The 18580-nt window shown below is 39.8% G+C and overlaps 1 protein-coding gene across 12 annotated transcripts in view; it reads right to left on the bottom strand.

Moving 5' to 3' along the window:
* The window catches only part of LOC140734700 (AP2-associated protein kinase 1-like), a 132541-nt gene that overhangs the window by 69169 nt on the left and 44792 nt on the right, over positions 1-18580 (bottom strand). For all 12 annotated transcript variants that reach the window (XM_073059057.1, XM_073059087.1, XM_073059079.1 and 9 more), the window contains exons 5-7: positions 17534-17655; positions 5181-5262; positions 2429-2561 (exon numbers count right to left, since the gene is read on the bottom strand). In XM_073059057.1, coding sequence (XP_072915158.1) covers positions 2429-2561; positions 5181-5262; positions 17534-17655 — 337 coding nt within the window. The remainder of the gene's footprint in view (positions 1-2428; positions 2562-5180; positions 5263-17533; positions 17656-18580) is intronic.

The following is an 18580-nucleotide window of genomic DNA, read 5'->3' on the forward strand; positions in this document are numbered from 1 at the left end:
CTTCTACCTTGGGGGGGGGGGAAGGGAGGGAGGGAGGGGGAGAGAGAGAGAGACAGAGAGAGAGAGAGAGAGAGAGAGACAGAGAGAGAGAGACAGAGAGAGAGAGAAAGAGAGAGAAGTAGATTAGAGGGATATTGGTTTAATATTATCACGTCGCAAACATTTCTATATCACAAGAAAATTATTTTAATTATATATGTTCAGAAACAGGGTTCATTTTCAATTCTTTAACATCTTAACTCTTGCACCTTCATTTCCACTCTTGTGCATAAACTGAAATATATAGTACTGTGCAAAAGTCTCAGGTACCCTAGCTATATATATACAAACCCCATTTCCAGAAAAGTTGGGATATTTTCCAAAATGCAATAAAAACAAAAATCTGTGATATGTTAATTCACGTGAACCCTTATTTAACTGACAGAAGTACAAAGAAAAGATTTTCAATAGTTTTACTGACCAACTTAATTGTATTTTGTAAATATACACAAATTTAGAATTTGATGGCTGCAACACACTCAACAAAAGTTGGGACAGAGTTAAAATAAGATTGAAAAGTGCACAGAATATTCAAGTAACACCGCTTTAATATTATTACATAATATTAAATACAGTACATAATATTGTGAAAAGATTCAGAGAATTCAGAGACATCTCAGGGCGTAAAGGGCAAGGTCGGAAACCACTGTTAAATGCGCGTGATCTTCGAGCCCTCAGGCTGCACTGCCTAAGAAACCGTCATGCTACTGTGACAATTATATTCACCTGGGCTTGGGAGTACTTCGGAAAACCATTGTCACTTAACATAGTACGTCGCTGCATCCAGAAATGCAACTTGAAACTGTATTACGCAAGGAGGAAGCCATACATCAACTCTATGCAGAAACGCCGGCGAGTTCTCTGGCCCGAGCTTATCTCAGATGGACCGAAAGACTGTGGAACCGTGTGCTGTGGTCAGATGAGTCCACATTTCAGCTAATTTTCAGAAAAACGGGCGTCAAGTTCTCCGTGCCAAAGATGAAAATGACCATCCTGATTGTTATCAGCGAAAGGTGAAAAAGCCAGCATCTGTGATGGTATGGGGGTGCACCAGTGCCCACGGCATGAGTGAGTTGCATGTATGTGAAGGTACCATTGACTCTGAGGCGTATATTAGGATTTTAGAGAGACATATGTTGCCATCAAGGCGATGTCTCTTCCCGGGACGTCCATGCTTATTTCAGCAGGACAATGCCAGACCACATTCTGCACGGGCTACAACAGCGTGGCTTTGTAGACACAGAGTACATGTGCTCGACTGGCCTGCTGCCAGTCCAGATCTATCTCCTACTGAAAATGTATGGCGCATCATGAAGCGGAGAATCAGACAACGGAGACCATGGACTGTTGAGCAGCTGAAGTCTTATATCAAGCAAGAATGGACAAAATTTCCAATTGCAAATCTACTACAATTAGTATCCTCAGTTCCAAAATGATTAAAAAATGTTATTAAAAGGAAAGGTGATGTAACACAATAGTAAACATGCCTCTGTCCCAACTTTTGTTGAGTGTGTTGCAGCCATCAAATTGTAAATTTGTGAATATTTACAAAATACAATTAAGTTGGTCAGTAAAACTATTGAAAATCTTTTCTTTGTACTTTTGTCAGTTAAATAAAGGTTCTCGTGAATTAACATATCACAGATTTTTGTTTTGTATTGCATTTTGGAAAATATCCCAACTTTTCTGGAAATGGGGTTTGTATATATAGTATATATGTGCCTATGACTTTTGCATACAATCAATACGTACATCACAGCCATAATTTCATCTTCAAGCCATAGAGTCATTGAGCACTACAGCACAGAAACACACCTTTTGGCCCACCTAGTCTGTGCTTATTCTGCTAGTCCCACTGACCCACACCTGGGTCAAAGCCCCAGTAACCCTCCCGTCCATGTACTTATCCAAACTGTTGAAATCAAACCTGCTTCCACCACTTCTTCTGGTAGCTCGTTCTACATTTACACCACCCTCTGAGAGAAGTTGTTCCCCTGAGCCTCAGGTTCTCCTGAAATATTTCACTTATCATCCTTGACCAATGACCTCTAGTTCTAGTTTTACCCAGCCTCAGTGGAAAAAGCCCGCTTGTATTAACCCTATCTGTACTGTTCATAATTTTGTATTTTTTAAATCCTCCTGTGCCTCACTGGTTCAACGGGCGGCAACTTTGCAGTTTCTTTAAAGTTTGTCTGTTTTACGAGGCCAAGTTGCTAGATCAGGTAGAAAGCGTGTAAGGAGCTGGCAAGATTCGAAGTCTGATGCAGATGCCACTACACCACCGGCCGGCTATCTAATTTGTTTCCGTGTCCAAGTATTAATTCAGTGCTCAAAAGGAATTGACCAGAAACTGCAGTGGAAACAAACTGAAAAATGTGGCAGTATATACTTATTAGGCAGTGCATCTCGCTGGAGTATTTGGAGTTATCTGGAATTGTGAAGTTCCCATCGCAGATTGCAACCTGGCTTTCTCCGAATGGTAGTGTAAAAAAGCAGAGTTTGTACAGTAAGCATCCAAGTGCCTGAAAAAGAAAGCAATATAATTACCAGAAGCTAAATGGCAGTGGAAACAGTTCAGATCGTTAGAGTTGGTTTGACATCTACCAGTTACTTGCTGGCCTTTCAGCAATTGTTCTTGCATCAAAATTGTTTTGGAATTAAAGTTGACTAAACTCCAGCAAAGGGGCCTTCTACAAAACAACTTCTGAAAGAAGTTGTCAAATTGACTGCAGGTTTACTCAAAAAATGTTACAGTTATTTAACTCCAGCATTCACCCTTGGACAGGTCGCTTTCGGTGTGTGCTGCGTCTGCGAGGCTGGTTTTGATGGAGCTTCCATTGTGTGCTGCGTCTGCGAGGCTGAGTCGGGCGGCGCCTTGGAAGTCCATAGTGGGGGTACTCCCTTCTGCCGCCGGCGTGGGATGGCAAGTCTGTCTGGACCCTGGGGACTTGTGGAAACTGTGGTGATTTCTTTTGAACTTACAGTCCTTTAACATCTTGGACTATTTTTACTGTGCCCATAGTCTGTTTTTTTTATCAATTATGCTATTGTTTGCACTGTTGTAACTATATGCTGTAATTATGTGGTTTTGTGCAGGTCTTGTAGCTTTAGTTTTTGGTCTTGTTTTTGTCTGGTGGATTTGGAGCTCCTTCCGGAGAATGCGCTAGATGGTAGTGCAATATTAATACACAGCAGCCTCTCCGGACTCTGGATTGGGGATTACCAAACGTTACGTAGATTTTCTGGTGTAGCCTGTTTTGTCATGCTTTTGTGATATAATTCTGGGGGAACGTTGTCTCATTTTTTAACTGCATTGCATTTGTGGTTTCTAAATGACAATAAACTGAATCGGAATCTGAATCTGATATGTATAATGATACCATGATATATATGAGCAGATTTAGGCTATTCGGCCAATTGAGTTTGCTCTGCCATTCAATAATAGGCGATTTATTTTCCCTCTCAACTCCTTTCTTCTACCTTCTCCCTGTAGCCTTTGACACACTTACTAATCAAGAAACTATCAAACTCTGCTTTGAGTATACCCAATGATTTGACCCCCACAACCTCTGTGGCATTGAATTCCACAGATTTATCATCCTCTGGCTAAATAAATTCCTCATCTCTGTTCTGAAGAGATTTCCTAGTATTTAGAGACCGTGTCCTCTGGTTCCAGACTCTCCTACTTCAACCTGAACATTTCTTTCTCCCCCCGACTTTACCATCAGAAGTGACATCGTTCAGTTAAGATACCTGTCTACTTAATAATGACATCCAAATGGCATGTTCTGACAAGATGGCCTCAATAAGTTGATTTTTACTGGTTCAGCCTCACTATACAAGTCACAAGTGGAGGATAAAGTTATCATCAAGTGTTATCTGTTCTGAGATGGTATATGAATAATGTTAGGAAAAAAGCAAACAATTCCTGTTAATAGTTATCTTTAATTGACCATTATAGTTATGCATAGCTAGATCTTTAGTATTATGGAATGAAGAACCTGGTCAACTTTGACAGTTGGGAAACTCCTTTTCAACAAACTTCCTTACTCTACAGATGTAAACTCTGCAAACACAGGCATGAATCCTTTCAATGTCATGGCATTTATTTGAAATCATTAGAAATGCTGTATTATTCATCAGTAGTACTTTATAACAGCTAAGGCAATAACAAAAGGCAGAAATATAAATGTGAATGCCCTCATTGCACCTCAAGCTGAACATCTTTCTCTCCCTGAATGTGGCACTGGTTTCCATATCGTCAGCTACCTCTCAGCTATCTGCCCACTGAACTGGATGTAAAAGATTGCAGGGAAATATTTGACGAGCACAAAGCAAATGACCTGGTCAATATTGTTTCTTATCCAGCAGGGGAGTGTGAGTTGCTGGAATACTTTTATATTGAGCTATTCAATTTTTTCATACAGTGAGCACTGTAAACAGAACTGTTGGGGCTCTTGGCTGTAAATAAAATATTTGCCAGATTTTAGCTCTTCAAAAATGGCTTTACTTTACTTCATTGGTCATCCAGTTAACTGACATTCATCATCATTATCATCATTATGTTCCATGTCGTGTGATGTGGGCAATTGTAGTCAATGGCCATGATTGTTCTTTGCAAATTTTTCTACAGGAAGTGGTTTGTCATTGCCTTCTTCTGGGCAGTGTCCATACAAGGCGGCTGACCCCAGCCATTAATGATACTCTTCGGAGATTGTCTGCCTGGAGTCAGTGGTTGGATATCACAACCAAGACTTGTGATATGTACCAGCTGCTCATATGACCATTCATCACCCATGGCTTCAAGTGACCCTGATTTGGGGGGGGGGGGGGGGGGGCAGCTAAGTGGGTGTTATACCGTGACCAAGGGTAGGCTAGCAGAGGGAAGGAGCGCCTTACACCTCCTTTGTTACAGACGCTATATCAACCCTGCCACCCATTAACTGACATTATGAATTAAACAAATGCAAGTTTGCACTGTTGCTAATATGGTGAAAACCTGTCATGTTAAAGTATTGGCATGTCTAAGTCTTCCCATTACAACAACAGTGCACAATCAGGAAATGCCTAAACAAATATCTCCTTTTCTGCAAGCACTCTCATTCATAATATGAGACTCTAATTGGTTTTCCTCTACTCACCCATATATCAGCCTTTGTGGTGATAGCTTTACCACAGTATAGGTTTACCATCTCAGGGGCTCGGTAGGACAGAGTTGTATACCTGAGTAATACAAAGAGGTAGGGTTGAAGGCTTCAGCTTCTAATTTGAGTTTAACCTGCATTTAGTTCATCAGAATAGACAACAACTTACTTTAATTATTGAAGACACAAGAGATTGCAGATGCTACAATCTGGAGTAATAAATTATATGCTGGAGGAACTCCGCAGGTCAAGCCAGTATCTGCAAGGGGAAACGAATTATCGATGTTTTGAGTTAAAAGCCTGCATCAGAAAGCTGCTTGACCCACCGGTTTCCTCCAGCAGATTATTTATTACTTTTATTATTCTTGTTAGGTTCACTTGTTGTTTTTAAAGATATCTCCATCTAAGTAATATTATTATTTCTGTTTATTTCTATCTATACAAACTAATTCTCTAAGAAAAAGACAAGTTTGCTCCATGGTCTGTTAAAGTGAAGTTCTATCGAACTAACAGTTGAGGAGACTCAAAGCGTTACTCTCAAAGCAAAGTTACTCTCAACTGTCCTTAAAACTGTCTCTGTTTCCAATCAACTCCAATCAGATTAGCAGGACAATCAGATTTTTGATTTACTTCTATGGTCTGTGACTTCAGTTCAAAGCAATTTGATTGACAAACAACATAGCCACTGAGGCATAATATGTTATATAAATTCAAGGCTTTCTTTACAGTAAAACCCTGCAATGGGGAGAGACAAATCAGATACGCTAAAGCATGTAGCTTTTAGATTTTAGGAATCAAAAGAGCATACTTTATTGTTACAATAAACCATGGGATTTCCATAATCAATCTTTAATCTCTTAATTTAAAGAAGGGTCCCAGGATATGGCCACAGATTGATACATAATACATTTTCAATTAAGATTGCTTAATGTCATCTTGTGAATGACTAACACATACACAGATGATCCTTTTTGTGAGTTTGGGGATGTTATGATCCAGAGGTTCTTCAGAAGTCAAGAATGAGGCATAAAACTTGCAGTTATGGCTGTTTTACTAGGTGTTCATAACAAATAAATTGCAATAACCAGAGCAACACACACAAAATGCTGGAGGAACTCAGTAGGTCAGGCAGCATCTATGGAAATGAATAAACAGTTGATGTTTTGAGCTGATCCTTCATCGGGGCTGGAAAGGAAGGGGGAGGAAGCCAGAATAAGAAGGTGGGGGAGGGGCAGAGTACAAACTTGAAGATGATAGGTTAAGACAGGTGGGTGGGGGTGAAATGAGAAGGTAGAACATGATAGGTGGAAAGGTAAAGGGCTGGAAAAGAAGGAATCTTATAGGAGAGTGGACCATGGGAGAAAGGGAAGGATAAGGGGCACCAGGGGGAGGTGATAGGCAAATGAGAAGAGGTAAGAGGGGAGCCAGACTGGGAAATTTAAAAACAGGGAAGAGAGAGGGGGAAAGATTACTGGAAGTTAGAGAATTCAACATTTTTGCCATCAGGATGCAGGCTACCCAGATGGAATATGAGATGTTGCTCCTACCAGAGAGTAGGCTCATCGTGCCAGTAGAGGAGGTCATGGACTGACATGTTGGAACATGAATGGGGATTAAAATGGTTGGGTCTGATAAATCCTGTTTACTGTAGATGGAGTGAAGCTGCTCAACAAAGTGGTCTCCCTATTTACCTCTGGTCTCATCAATGTAGACAAGGCCGCATCTGAAGCACCAGATTCGAAGTATTACCTCACCTGGAAGAAGTACTTGGGACCCTGAGTGGAGGTGAGCAAGGAAATGAATGAGCAGGTGTAGCATTTCTTCCCCTTGCAGGGATAAGTGCCAGGAGGGAGATTAGTGGGGAAGGATAAAGGGAATCATGAAGGAAGTGATCCCTGTAGCAAAAAGAGAGTGGGGAGAGATAAAGATGTGTTTGGTGGTAGGTCCTTTGGAAGATGGTATTAAACTGCAGAGAATGATGTGCTGAATGCGGAGGCTCATGGGGTGGTGGGTAAGGACAAGAGGAACTCTATCACTGTTAAGGGGACAGGAAGATAGTGTGAGGGCAGATGTCCAGGAAATGGAAGAGATGGGGGTAGGGAGCAGCATCAAAGGTGGAGGGAGGGAAACTTCATTCTTTGAAGAAGGAGAACACCTCTGTTGTCTTGGAAAGGAAAGCCTCATTCTGGGGACAGACATGACAGAGATGAAGAAACTGAGAAAAGGGTGAGGGGACTCTCAGGTTGGAGGAGCAACACCTTATGCCATGAACATCAATATCTCCAATTTTTGGTAATTTTTCTTCCTCCCCTTCCCTTTTTGAATCTCTTCACTGGGCCCCCTCTTAACTCTTCTCTTCTTCCCATCTGCCTATCACCTCCCCCTGATGCCCCTCCTCTTTCCCTTTCTCCCATGGTTCACTCTCCTCTCCTATCAGAATCTTTCTTCTCCAGCCCTTTACCTTTTCCAGCTATCACCTCCTAGATTCTTACTTAATCCCTCCATCTACATTCACCTATCACCTTCTAGCATGTATACCTTCCCCTCCCCCCACATTCTGGCTTCTACCCCTTCCTTTCCAGTTTGAAACATCGACTGTGCACTCATTTTCACAGCTGCTGCCTGGCCTGCTGAGTTCCTCCAGCATTTTGTGTGTGTTGCTCCAGATTTCCAGCATCTGCAAAATCTCTTGTGTTAATAACAATAACCAATTTACACCACTGTAGAAGGAGAGTGCAAAGCCAGAGAACAAAGAACCAAGAGGCCATGGTCATCTTATGCTAAAAACGGACTCAGACTAAACACATACTGTAAGAGACATTCCATTGATAAGGAACAACCTATGACACAGGCTGCAGAGAAACTGCTAGAAATATACAAAACTAGCTGACTACAATTTCTGGACAATTACACAACAGTGATTATATAAAATATAAGCAAGCATAAAGACAATTAAACTACAAAAAACACAATTTAGACTCTAATCCAACCAAAACCAAATCTGATTTCATTATCATGAGTGCTAAGGTACTGTAAAGATCTGTTAACTGAGCACATTCAGGACTTTGGTGGTGCCAGACTAGCATATCTTCCACACTACCGAATGTTATTAAATATTCCATTTATACTGAATTCTGGATGGGTGCCAGTAGATTGAAAAATCACAAATGTGTCTCCCATGTTGAAGAAGAGGGAGACAAAAGGCAGGAAACCTTAGGCCAGCTATCCTACATTTGATGTCAACAAGGAGCTTGAGGTCTATGGTTAAGGAAGAAATAAAGAAAGAGAACTGAAGCAAACAAAATGAATTAACACACTTTCAAGAAAGGAAAATCACATTTGACAAATTTGCTGGAGTTTTTCCACGATGCATAAGCAGATGAGAAAACTTGTATATATTTGATTTTCCAGAAGGCTTTTGAGAAAGTGTCACATAGAAGGCTCATGGCATTGGGGAAGATGTGTTCACATAGATTTAAGACTGCTTTGCTCAGAAAGTGTCAGAATAGATGTTTATTTTCAGCCTGGAAAGACTGCGCCAAGGACCAGTTCCTGACTGGCCCTCATTTGTTAATGATATGTAGGAGGGACAAAGTGTAGATATCCAAATTTATGGAAAGCACAAAAATATGTGGGACGACATGCTATGATGGTGAAGTCTGGACTCTGCGACAGGATATGAACAGGTTGAGTAAAGCTTTTTAAATGAAGCTTAATGTAGAAAAATGTGAAGTCATGCACTTCACTGAAGAGAATCAAAAGGTAAACATCACTGAAATGGAGAAAGACTGGAGTAAGTGATTCCAGGTAATCTTGTGAATAAAATGCAAACATTTGGAATATAGATGCAGCTAGTCATTAGGAAGGCAAATAACATATCAGCCCATATTGAAAAGGGGATAGAGTAGAGAAACAGAGGCATTATTACAACAGTATATTATGTTGGTGAGGCCACAATATACAGTTTTCATCACTGTATTTAAAAGACATGCTAACAATGGAGGCAGTCCAGAAGTGATTTACTAAGTTAGATCCTGGGATGAAATAGTTACCCTATCAGAAATGGTTACAAAAATTTAGATCTGTGTCCTTTGGAGTTTAGAAGAATGAGGGGTCATCTTATTGAAACATACAAGACCCTAAGGGGGCATGGCAGGGTAGATGTTCAGATGTTTCCATGAGAGAGATTACCCAAAGGGGACATGGTTACAAGAGGGCAGTCATTTAAAACTGAGGTGCCTCTCAAAGGGTAGCAAATATTTCTAAGTCTCTTGACAGGTTTTGAAAGCCAAATCACTTTAAGAGGAGAACACTGACTCACCCCACCCCCACCTCACCAGAGGTCTAGGAATTAGGACTCTGTGGAACTGGCATAAAATAGAATGAGGACAGGTCATGATCATATTGAATAGCTGGACAGGCTTAAGAAGCTGGGTGTCCTAGTCATGATTCTACTTTTTTATATTTTTGTGTATTATAGACATGTTGCCTTAAATGGTTTTTTAAATATATGGTAATAAGTAAAAGCATTTTGAAATAGAAAATGTAACCTATCCAATGGAATTCATAAAAGAGAGAACTTCTCTAAGAGCTTTACATCCATCAGCCAAATATATTTTCTCTTTGAAGGAATTACAGAAACATGCTAGGAATTACTATTTATATCAAGTGTGCTGTTTAACAAGTCTGCAGATATTTTTGTCCTTCTACACCTATGAGATCATAATTGGCTTCAGGATCTGGGTCCTTCTGTTTTATTAACATGTTTTTTTTTGTTTCATCTGAGCTTTGGCAGTGGAACAACAAACCAAACTTTCCTTTGATCGGTTTTTGTCTTCCATTCTTTACCTCAGTTGAGAATAATTTTGGAAAATATCTCTTAGAAACCTACTTTGGATCAGCATGACATTTTCCTCTTGTGCTTTAGTCTCAACATTTTATGGATATGTTAGAAAAAAGATCTGTATGGATTAATTTAAATGAAGGCGACATTGTGATAACTTTAGGGCAAGCCAAAATGGATGTTATTTGGTCATTTTGATCGATACTCCTTGTTCTGAGTAAGCATGATAGGTTTTATGCACATAATTTGCACCAACTATCCTCCACTACATAAATTAATTACATAAAGTATATTTTAATGAGCAAATTGTTTTACTATTACAATTGGATTGGGCCGTCGGTTAATCAGGGCAGCAGCTTATTTTGGAACAACTCAAGAACAAAAACTAATTGAGAAAATAGCTGGTATTCCCTTTATTTATTTGGGACACAATGTGCTTAATTGGGGCAGGAGACACGTGTGTGTTTGTGCTTAAAAAGCAGTAACTTTTGTCACTGTTCGTTGGCAAGAAATAAGTAGTAAGGCAACTTAAAACTGTTTTGCTCACTATAGTTTCGAACATTCAGACTTGGAAGTGTCAGAAATGGCTGGGAGTGAAAATGAAATTATTTCAGTACTTCAACAAGTTAGGAACTATGAAGGATTTGAATGTATAGACAATCATCTTGAATGTTACCTTTGGTTCCCACTGGACACTCAGCTCTCTCCTGTGGCTTCAATTAGCTGTTGCATGCGGCAGTGGCCACACTCCAGTACACAGCTTCAACAGGTGAGCTAAACCAGGTGAGGGTAACCAGCGGGTCTCATAACCTGGTGAGATAGGAATAATGTTTGTCCTAGCATGCAAAGTCAGCTCTGCTGCTCCGGGCAGATGAGATCTACAGTGAGATCCAAAGGCCAAGAAGGTGGTTCTGTATTGCTACAAGGAGAGCAAAGGGCATGACGAGGCACAGAAGTCATGGTCATCCACTGCAACCAGGGAAGATCCCCATACCACAGGAGCTGGACTTCCAAGGTTGAGAAAGTGGAACTGCCCCAGTGCACTGGATTTTACACTTTAAAAACTCTCCTTACACAAGGTTCCTGTCATTGTCAGATATGACTGACAACCACCAGCAGTATTGGTTGTGTTCTATGTTCTGTTTTTCATTTAAATACCTAATTTGATACTCAGTTAAATGGTAAGTTTGTCTTTTTTATACCTTTTTAACTATTTCCATAAAACTTTGGTTAATTGGGGCAGGCGCTTAATTGGGCCAAATGGCACTGACCCTGATGTATCCCATTTAACCAGAATCCACTGTATATGGATTGGCTGCTGGGAGTCGTAGGCCCCTCTTTACCTCCATTTCATTGTTGTCTTTAATTAATGTTAAAAAAAATGTAAGGAGTAAACTACTTATCCTTGTCTTTGCTTTCAATTAACCTACTGAACAATGAATGCAAGCGATACTGTAAGAATCACATTCTTCTGACTCATTCCCTCTATTCAATGGCCCCACCCTAGCCAGTAAACATAGGTTGTTGGATCATGGGAAGATTAGAGCTAAAGAATCCTAGTATGTAGGCTGGGAACAAGGCATTAAACCAGCCTTGTGAGTCACAGTATTTGCAACATGGGTCATGATACACATTACAGTATTAAACCAGCTCACTGCTCTTCGGATGGCACGGGAGAAGATTCTGATTTGAGAATAGCTCAGTGCATGTTCACAAAAAGCAAGCCTGCTACACCATCGTTCTGTGCACATTTGTCTGATAATTCGGAATTGTTGACTGAAAAACAAATGTGAATAGCATTTTTGATGTAAGCAAATTTTTCATGAGGCTACAAGACTTCCTGATATTTTCCACAGCTGAACATAGCTAAAGCAAATAAGCTTTATTACAAGAATGTCCTCTAGCTTGGTAACTAAATAAAACAAATGCTCTTCAAGTTGGAGGTGTGTGTTGGGGGCGGAGGTGATTGTTGTTCTGGAGGAGGAAATCACAATTATTGTGGAATCTCAGTGTGCTTATAACATGCACTTAATTGCACCATTTGACTGGTATCCTAAGAATGCACCCTACAGTGATACTGTCATGCAATTAACCATTAGTACTTAACCCTATTGTTTCAGTCTTTTTTAGACACAACTTGCTTTAGGAAGAAAACCTATAAATGCAGACTTCCAGTGGATATAATTGGAAGATTACACGTGCCAACCATTAATAAATTACCAAAACTCTAATGACACAGATTGACAGCTCAACCTTCTTCCAAATTCAATTACTCAGCAGGAGCAGCAAACTACTTCACATGTATATTCAAGTATGATTTCGCTTGAAGGAATACTTAAGATACTCATCGGTTATGAGACACAGTAAAAGACAAGGAAAAATTAAGACATCATTTCTCTCATTAAATGTCACAAAATTAAATACAGAACAATAAATTAAATATATGGAAAACAATACTCGAGGGAAGTCTGTGCCACAACTGATTCTTATTAACTCATTGCCGCATCAGGATTGCTATCCACATTTGGGAAAAATGCCAGCTCCTACTTGGTGTAATAATTGCGGATCACAGACAGGTTCAACCTGTACAGAATTCAAGTAGGTCTTTTTTCAAACCAGGCTAATGTGCCTCCAGAGAGCTGATGATTTTGAGCAAACAAAGGGGAAGCATCCTTCCTTTTGTTGGTTCTAAATCATAAGCACTCTGATGATTGAGCTGGCTCAGTTGCAGCACTCTCACCTCTGAGTCAGGTTATAGGCTATGTCTGCTCTCTGAGATGAGCACAATAGCCTAGCCTACCAGTTCAATACAGTACTGAGGGAAGGCTACATATTCCAAGATAGTATCTGTACGTTGAGATATTAAACCAAGGTCACATATGCTTTCCAAGATAAAGGATTACATGGCTACAATCTAAAGCCAAAGAAATATCCCATAATCACAATCAATAATCAGAATGACTGGTCAGTGGTGCATTGCTATCTGTGGCAACTTGCTGCGTAATATCATATTTCCAAAGGTTTGATGTTAATTTATATTTAAAACAACTTGACTTCATCCAAGGTTCTCAAGGCCCTGAAGGTCCTACATTCAAGGCTCGGTCTTTATGGCTAAGAACTAATTTTATATTGTTGAACAATAATTAGTTGTATGGGATTCTTGTCCAGGACTTTGCAATCTTGCAATTGCTTTGACAAAAATGTAAAATGTAGAACACCATAGAACAGTGCAGGACTGGACAGGCCATTCAGCCCACAATGTTGTAACCAATCTTGATGCCATCCTCCATTCCCTTCATATCATGTCTAAAAGCCTTTTAAACGCTACCAGTCTGCCTGATTCCAAACTGCCCCCAGTATCTTATTGCTGGCATTTACCACGCTCTGCATAAAAAAACTTGCCCCTCATATCACCTTATCCTTCGATGCTCCAGGGAGAACAAGTCAAGTTTATCTAGCCTTTCTTTATAGCTCTCTAATCCAGGCAGCATCCTGGTAAACCTGTTTTGAACTGCCTCCACCGTCTTTCTATAATGGGGCAACAAGTTGTTTGACTATAATATATGCTGTTCCCTGAAGCTAAATGGGAGTATAAGATGTTAACAGCACAGGAACAGGTATTTCTACCTATGGAACCCTCCTCACACTGATCTTCATTTAACCCTGTCAACATACAATGCATTCTATTGTTTTCTCAGTCAATTCTCATACTGCTCTTAATTGGGATAGTTCACTGTATCTTTTTTCGCTAGCTTTGATATCAGCTTTGCAATCCTGCTTATTGACCAATATTGTTATATCCTTTTCAGTAATACAGAGTCAAGAATGATTCAAAGCATTCATAAATGCAGTCTAATCAAATTTACAGTAAATATGTATTTCAGTTTTGTCCTACATCATATCTTGCTTTCACAATTTCAGTACTGGTAAGTAGCTATTTCCTCACCAGCACAATGCACGGCATCACCAATGCATAAAAATGCAAACCAGCACACCTGGTCAAGTATGTTTGTAACTTAACAATTTCTGGTGTAATGTTTGCTATAGGGATGTTATTGTGTATGGTACAAAGATTCAATGATTATTTAATTATCAAAGTATGAATGCAGTACCTTCCAAGAGGACCACAAACTTGTCCGAGAGTTTGGAGGCTTGCATGCCTCAATGCCCCAGAGAGCTAAGTTGGCTGGAGTCAGAGTTTTATGCTTTGGCTCTTCGTAGGGTCACACATGCAGCAAAAACCTTGCCACTCAATGTCAGTAAGACAAAAGAGCTGATTGTGGACTTCAGGAAGAGTAAGACGAAGAAACACATACCAATCCGCATAGAGGGATCAGAAGTGGAGAGGGTGAGCAGTTTCAAGTTCCTGGGTGTCAAGATCTCTGAAGACCTAACCTGGTCCCAATATATCGATGTACTTATAAAAAAGGCAAGACATCAACTATACTTCATCAGGAGTTTGAAGAGATTTGTTATGCCAACAAATACACTCAAAAACTTCTATAGGTGTACTGTGGAGAGCATTCTGACTCACTGCATCACTGTCAGGTATGGAGGGGGCTACTGCACAGGACCGAGAAAAGCTGCAGAGGGCTGCAAATGTTGTTGGCTCCATCTGCCAGCCTACAATGTAGCCAGGACATCCTCAAGGAGCGGTGTCTCAGAAAGGCAGTGTCCATTATTAAGGGCCTCCAGCACCCAGGACATGCCCTTTTCTCACTGTTACCATTAGGTAAGAGGTACAGAAGCCTGTAGGCACACACTCAGCGATTCAGAAACAGCTTCTTCCTCTCTGCCATACCTAAATGGGCATTGAACCTGTGAATGCTACCTTACTTTTAAAATATTTATTATATCTGTTTTTGCACGATTTTAATCTATTCAATATATATATATACTGTAACTGATTTACTTAACTATTTATTATTATTATTTTTTTCTTCTCCTTCTATATTGAATTGCTGCTGCCAAGTTAACAAATTTCATGACACATGCCGGTGATAATATACCTGATTATGATTCTGACATGCCAAACAGGTCAAAGGGTAGAGGCCAGACTAAAAGTGGTCCACCAGTCCTCCAGGTTCAAGTTTTCAGCTCAGGGTTAACAACAAAACTGTATGGAAACAGCAATGAATAATCCTTCTACATGTCAGTATTTTTGAGTCTCCACGCAGGACTTGTATGGCTGACAGTAGTGAAAATGAGAAGGAAGCCCAGAACACCTCCAGAGATGGAGGAACTTCATTGTTGCCCTAATGGTGTAACAGGGTATAAATAATGTATGCAGTGTACAACCCTGAGATTCGTCTTCCCTACAGACAGCCACGAAACAAAGAAAACCATGAAACCCACTCAAAGAAAACAACAATTCCCCCACCCCTTCATGAAGAAAAAAAATCTGTGCAACTGCACCAAAAAAAGAGCAGAAAAAACACAGAATATAAAATACAAAAATGAAGAGAGTCCAAGTATATTCAGTTTAACTCAGTGTTCATTATCTGCAGGCTGGCAGCCTGGTTAGAAAACTGGAATTGCATTTTACAAGCATCAGTATATCTGGAAGTGAGTGCAATAGGCAAGTTGCTTTTATAATTTTTGATTGTGTAAAAATTATTTAATCTCCTGCTCAGAAAAAGTAATCAGTGACAATGAGTCTTCAGGAAAGGCCGCTACAAAGATGTCCAAAATAAAATCGTTCTGCAACTTCTGTATTTTTGTGGATTTTATTTGATGGTGTTTAGTACTGTAATAAACAAGAAGCAATCACTGAAAATGAGAACAGTCAGGGGAATTCAAAAAGTTTTGCAGAAGTATTAGTCTACATGTATTTTAATTCCTTCATGATTACTACTAAACATAGTGCAAGGTCATGAGAAGGTCACTGATAATCCAACAGAATATTTAGATGGTTATCAGAACACTGTTCAAGAAGACAGTTTTTAATCAATCATTTCAGTGGCAATTAGGGATGGTCAATAAACATAAGGCTTTCAGTCGTGCTTACAGCCCTTGACTAAATAATTTATCCAAGTTCTCTGAATCTATCTTGCTGGTACTTCTTGCTGACTCAATGTAAAATGTGTATCATTAATATTCATGCCACTTTGCTCAACTTGAAGCCATCCATCTCTTCCATGGCCAGTTTGATCTTTCGCATGCTGGAGCTGAAAAAGTCATTGCTGGAATTATTTCATCAGATGCAACAAGATGATCTTTGAAGTTAGGACAAAACCTCCTGAGGCATTTACAACCCTTTAAAGATGATGAATAAGGTAGACCAAACACTGCTCACTACCATAAAATTACAGAAAGTCTTGAATACAGACTAAGTAAAGACCACAGCCTAAAAGACTCAGGTTGATTGGTAATTAAACCTTGGGATCAGAAGACTGTCATTATTGTGTAAATAAGATCACGTCAATATGCGTAAACTGCCACAGACATCCAAAATAGCTATCATTCACAAGAAAGCGAATAACTGATACTAATAACACAAAATACCCTTCTCTCTCTGACACGGAACAATTTGTTTCCCGGTATTTGATTGTGAAGCTACATTGAATCATCTGCAACTACATCAAGGTGGTGGCCAGCTCTTTCCCTACTTCAACAGCTCACATTCCATATGGGATTCAGCAGGATACTGTGTGGGCGGAGTCAAATAAAAGCATCAAATTCTCTTTCCTTCATGGCGATATTTTAAACAATCTAGAGGCACACGAATCAGCTTTATTAAAATTAACTGCACAGCTTTCCACAACTACATTAGAACCATTTCTGGATTACTCATGCAGTACAATAACTGCAACATTACTAGACCAGATTTGCAGGAATACCCACACTTCAAAGACTACAGCATTCAAGATCATAAGACCATAAACATAGTAGCAGAATTAGGCTGTTCAGCCCATTCTACTCTGCCAATACATCATAGCTGACTTATTATCCCTCACCACCCTATCCTCCTGTCTTCTCCCCGTAGTTTTTGCCATTAAACTAATCAAGAATCTATCGACCTCCTCTTTAAATATACCCAGTGACTTGGCCTCCACAGCCATCTGTGGCAATGAATTCACAGATTCACCACTCTCTGGCTAAAGAAATTCCTCCTCATTACTGTTTTAAAGAGACATCCTCCTATTCTGAGGCTATGCCCTCTGGTCCTAGATTCCTCCACTATAGGAAACATCCTCTCTACTTCCACGCTATCTTGCCCTTTCAATATTCCATAGGTTTCAATGAGATCCCACCTCATTCTTCTAAACTCCAGCAAATAAAGGCCCTGAGTCATCAAATACTCCTCATACATTAATCCTTTCAGTCCCAGGATCATTCCCATGAACCTCCTTCGGGCCCTCTCCACCACATCTTTTCTTGGATAAGGAGCCCAAAACTTCCTCAGCCTGAGAAGCCCACATGCTTGGAAGAATTAAAAAAAAATTCATACAGTTTTAGATTAATTAGTGGCAACCATTTTATCAACAACAGAGAAAAAGATGCTTACTTTTTAATTTCATCTTCTACAATGCTGACTCCTTCAACCTGTGGATTCTGGAATTTATTGGTTGCACTTCCAAAGTCACAGAGGACATAGTGCCCTTTGTCATGAAGCAATATATTTTCAACCTAAAGAAAAAAAGCACAAACACCTAATAATGAGAAATATCTTTAACTCCCTGGAATAAACATGGATACATTTTTAATATATTAGGAACATTAATACTCCCCACTTGTCATGTACCCCAGCCTTTCTCAATGCAGTTCACTGTCTCACTACAGAAGTTTCAGTTACCAATACAGCTTTCTTAAATTAGTTTAAGGGAAATGGTCATAATAGACAGGTCATAATTTACTGCCTATCCCTCTTCCTGAACCTCCTTCTGAAACTACTGGTGAAGATGCTGTATATGTTTGACGATATTGGGTTGTGGATTATAGGGATTAGACCCAGAAACAAAGGAACAGCAATATATTACCATCCAACATGGTGTGCAACTTGGAGAGGAGCGCATAGAGAATGGTGCTCCTATGTACTTTGTCACGTTGGTGGGAAGGATTCAAGTTGGAAAAATTTGAGGAAACCATCACCTTCATTACCCTACCAAACTGAAGTCAATAACTAGACAAAACAAAAAATGTCCTCTCCTAAACCCAAGGATATAGATGCCATTTTACGACTCTGCGCCCCACATATTGAGATCACATACCCCTCTTAGAACAGGGGCTCAAGTTTATAACCACCCAGGTCTACAGCAATTACTGCAAATGCAACTCATTCATTAAAAATTGTAGTTTTTCCAAAAATACATACACTCAAAAAAATCAATATCGACAATTAACATAAAAACAAACTTGTCCATTACGTGGCGTGACTCTACTTTGTGCTTACAATAAGCCAGTGAAAGGGGAAGAACCAAGGCCTTGTAGAGAAGGTATTGCTCTTGGCTCACAGTGATTCACTGAAGGGGTTCCCAACCAGGGGTCTATGGTATAAAAACTGCTTGGAACCCCTTCTCTAGGGAGAAATGAGTTAGTATACAAGAAGATGCAT

The sequence above is a fragment of the Hemitrygon akajei genome, chromosome 1 (assembly GCF_048418815.1).
Source record: "Hemitrygon akajei chromosome 1, sHemAka1.3, whole genome shotgun sequence".
NCBI classification, from domain to species: Eukaryota; Metazoa; Chordata; class Chondrichthyes; order Myliobatiformes; family Dasyatidae; genus Hemitrygon; species Hemitrygon akajei.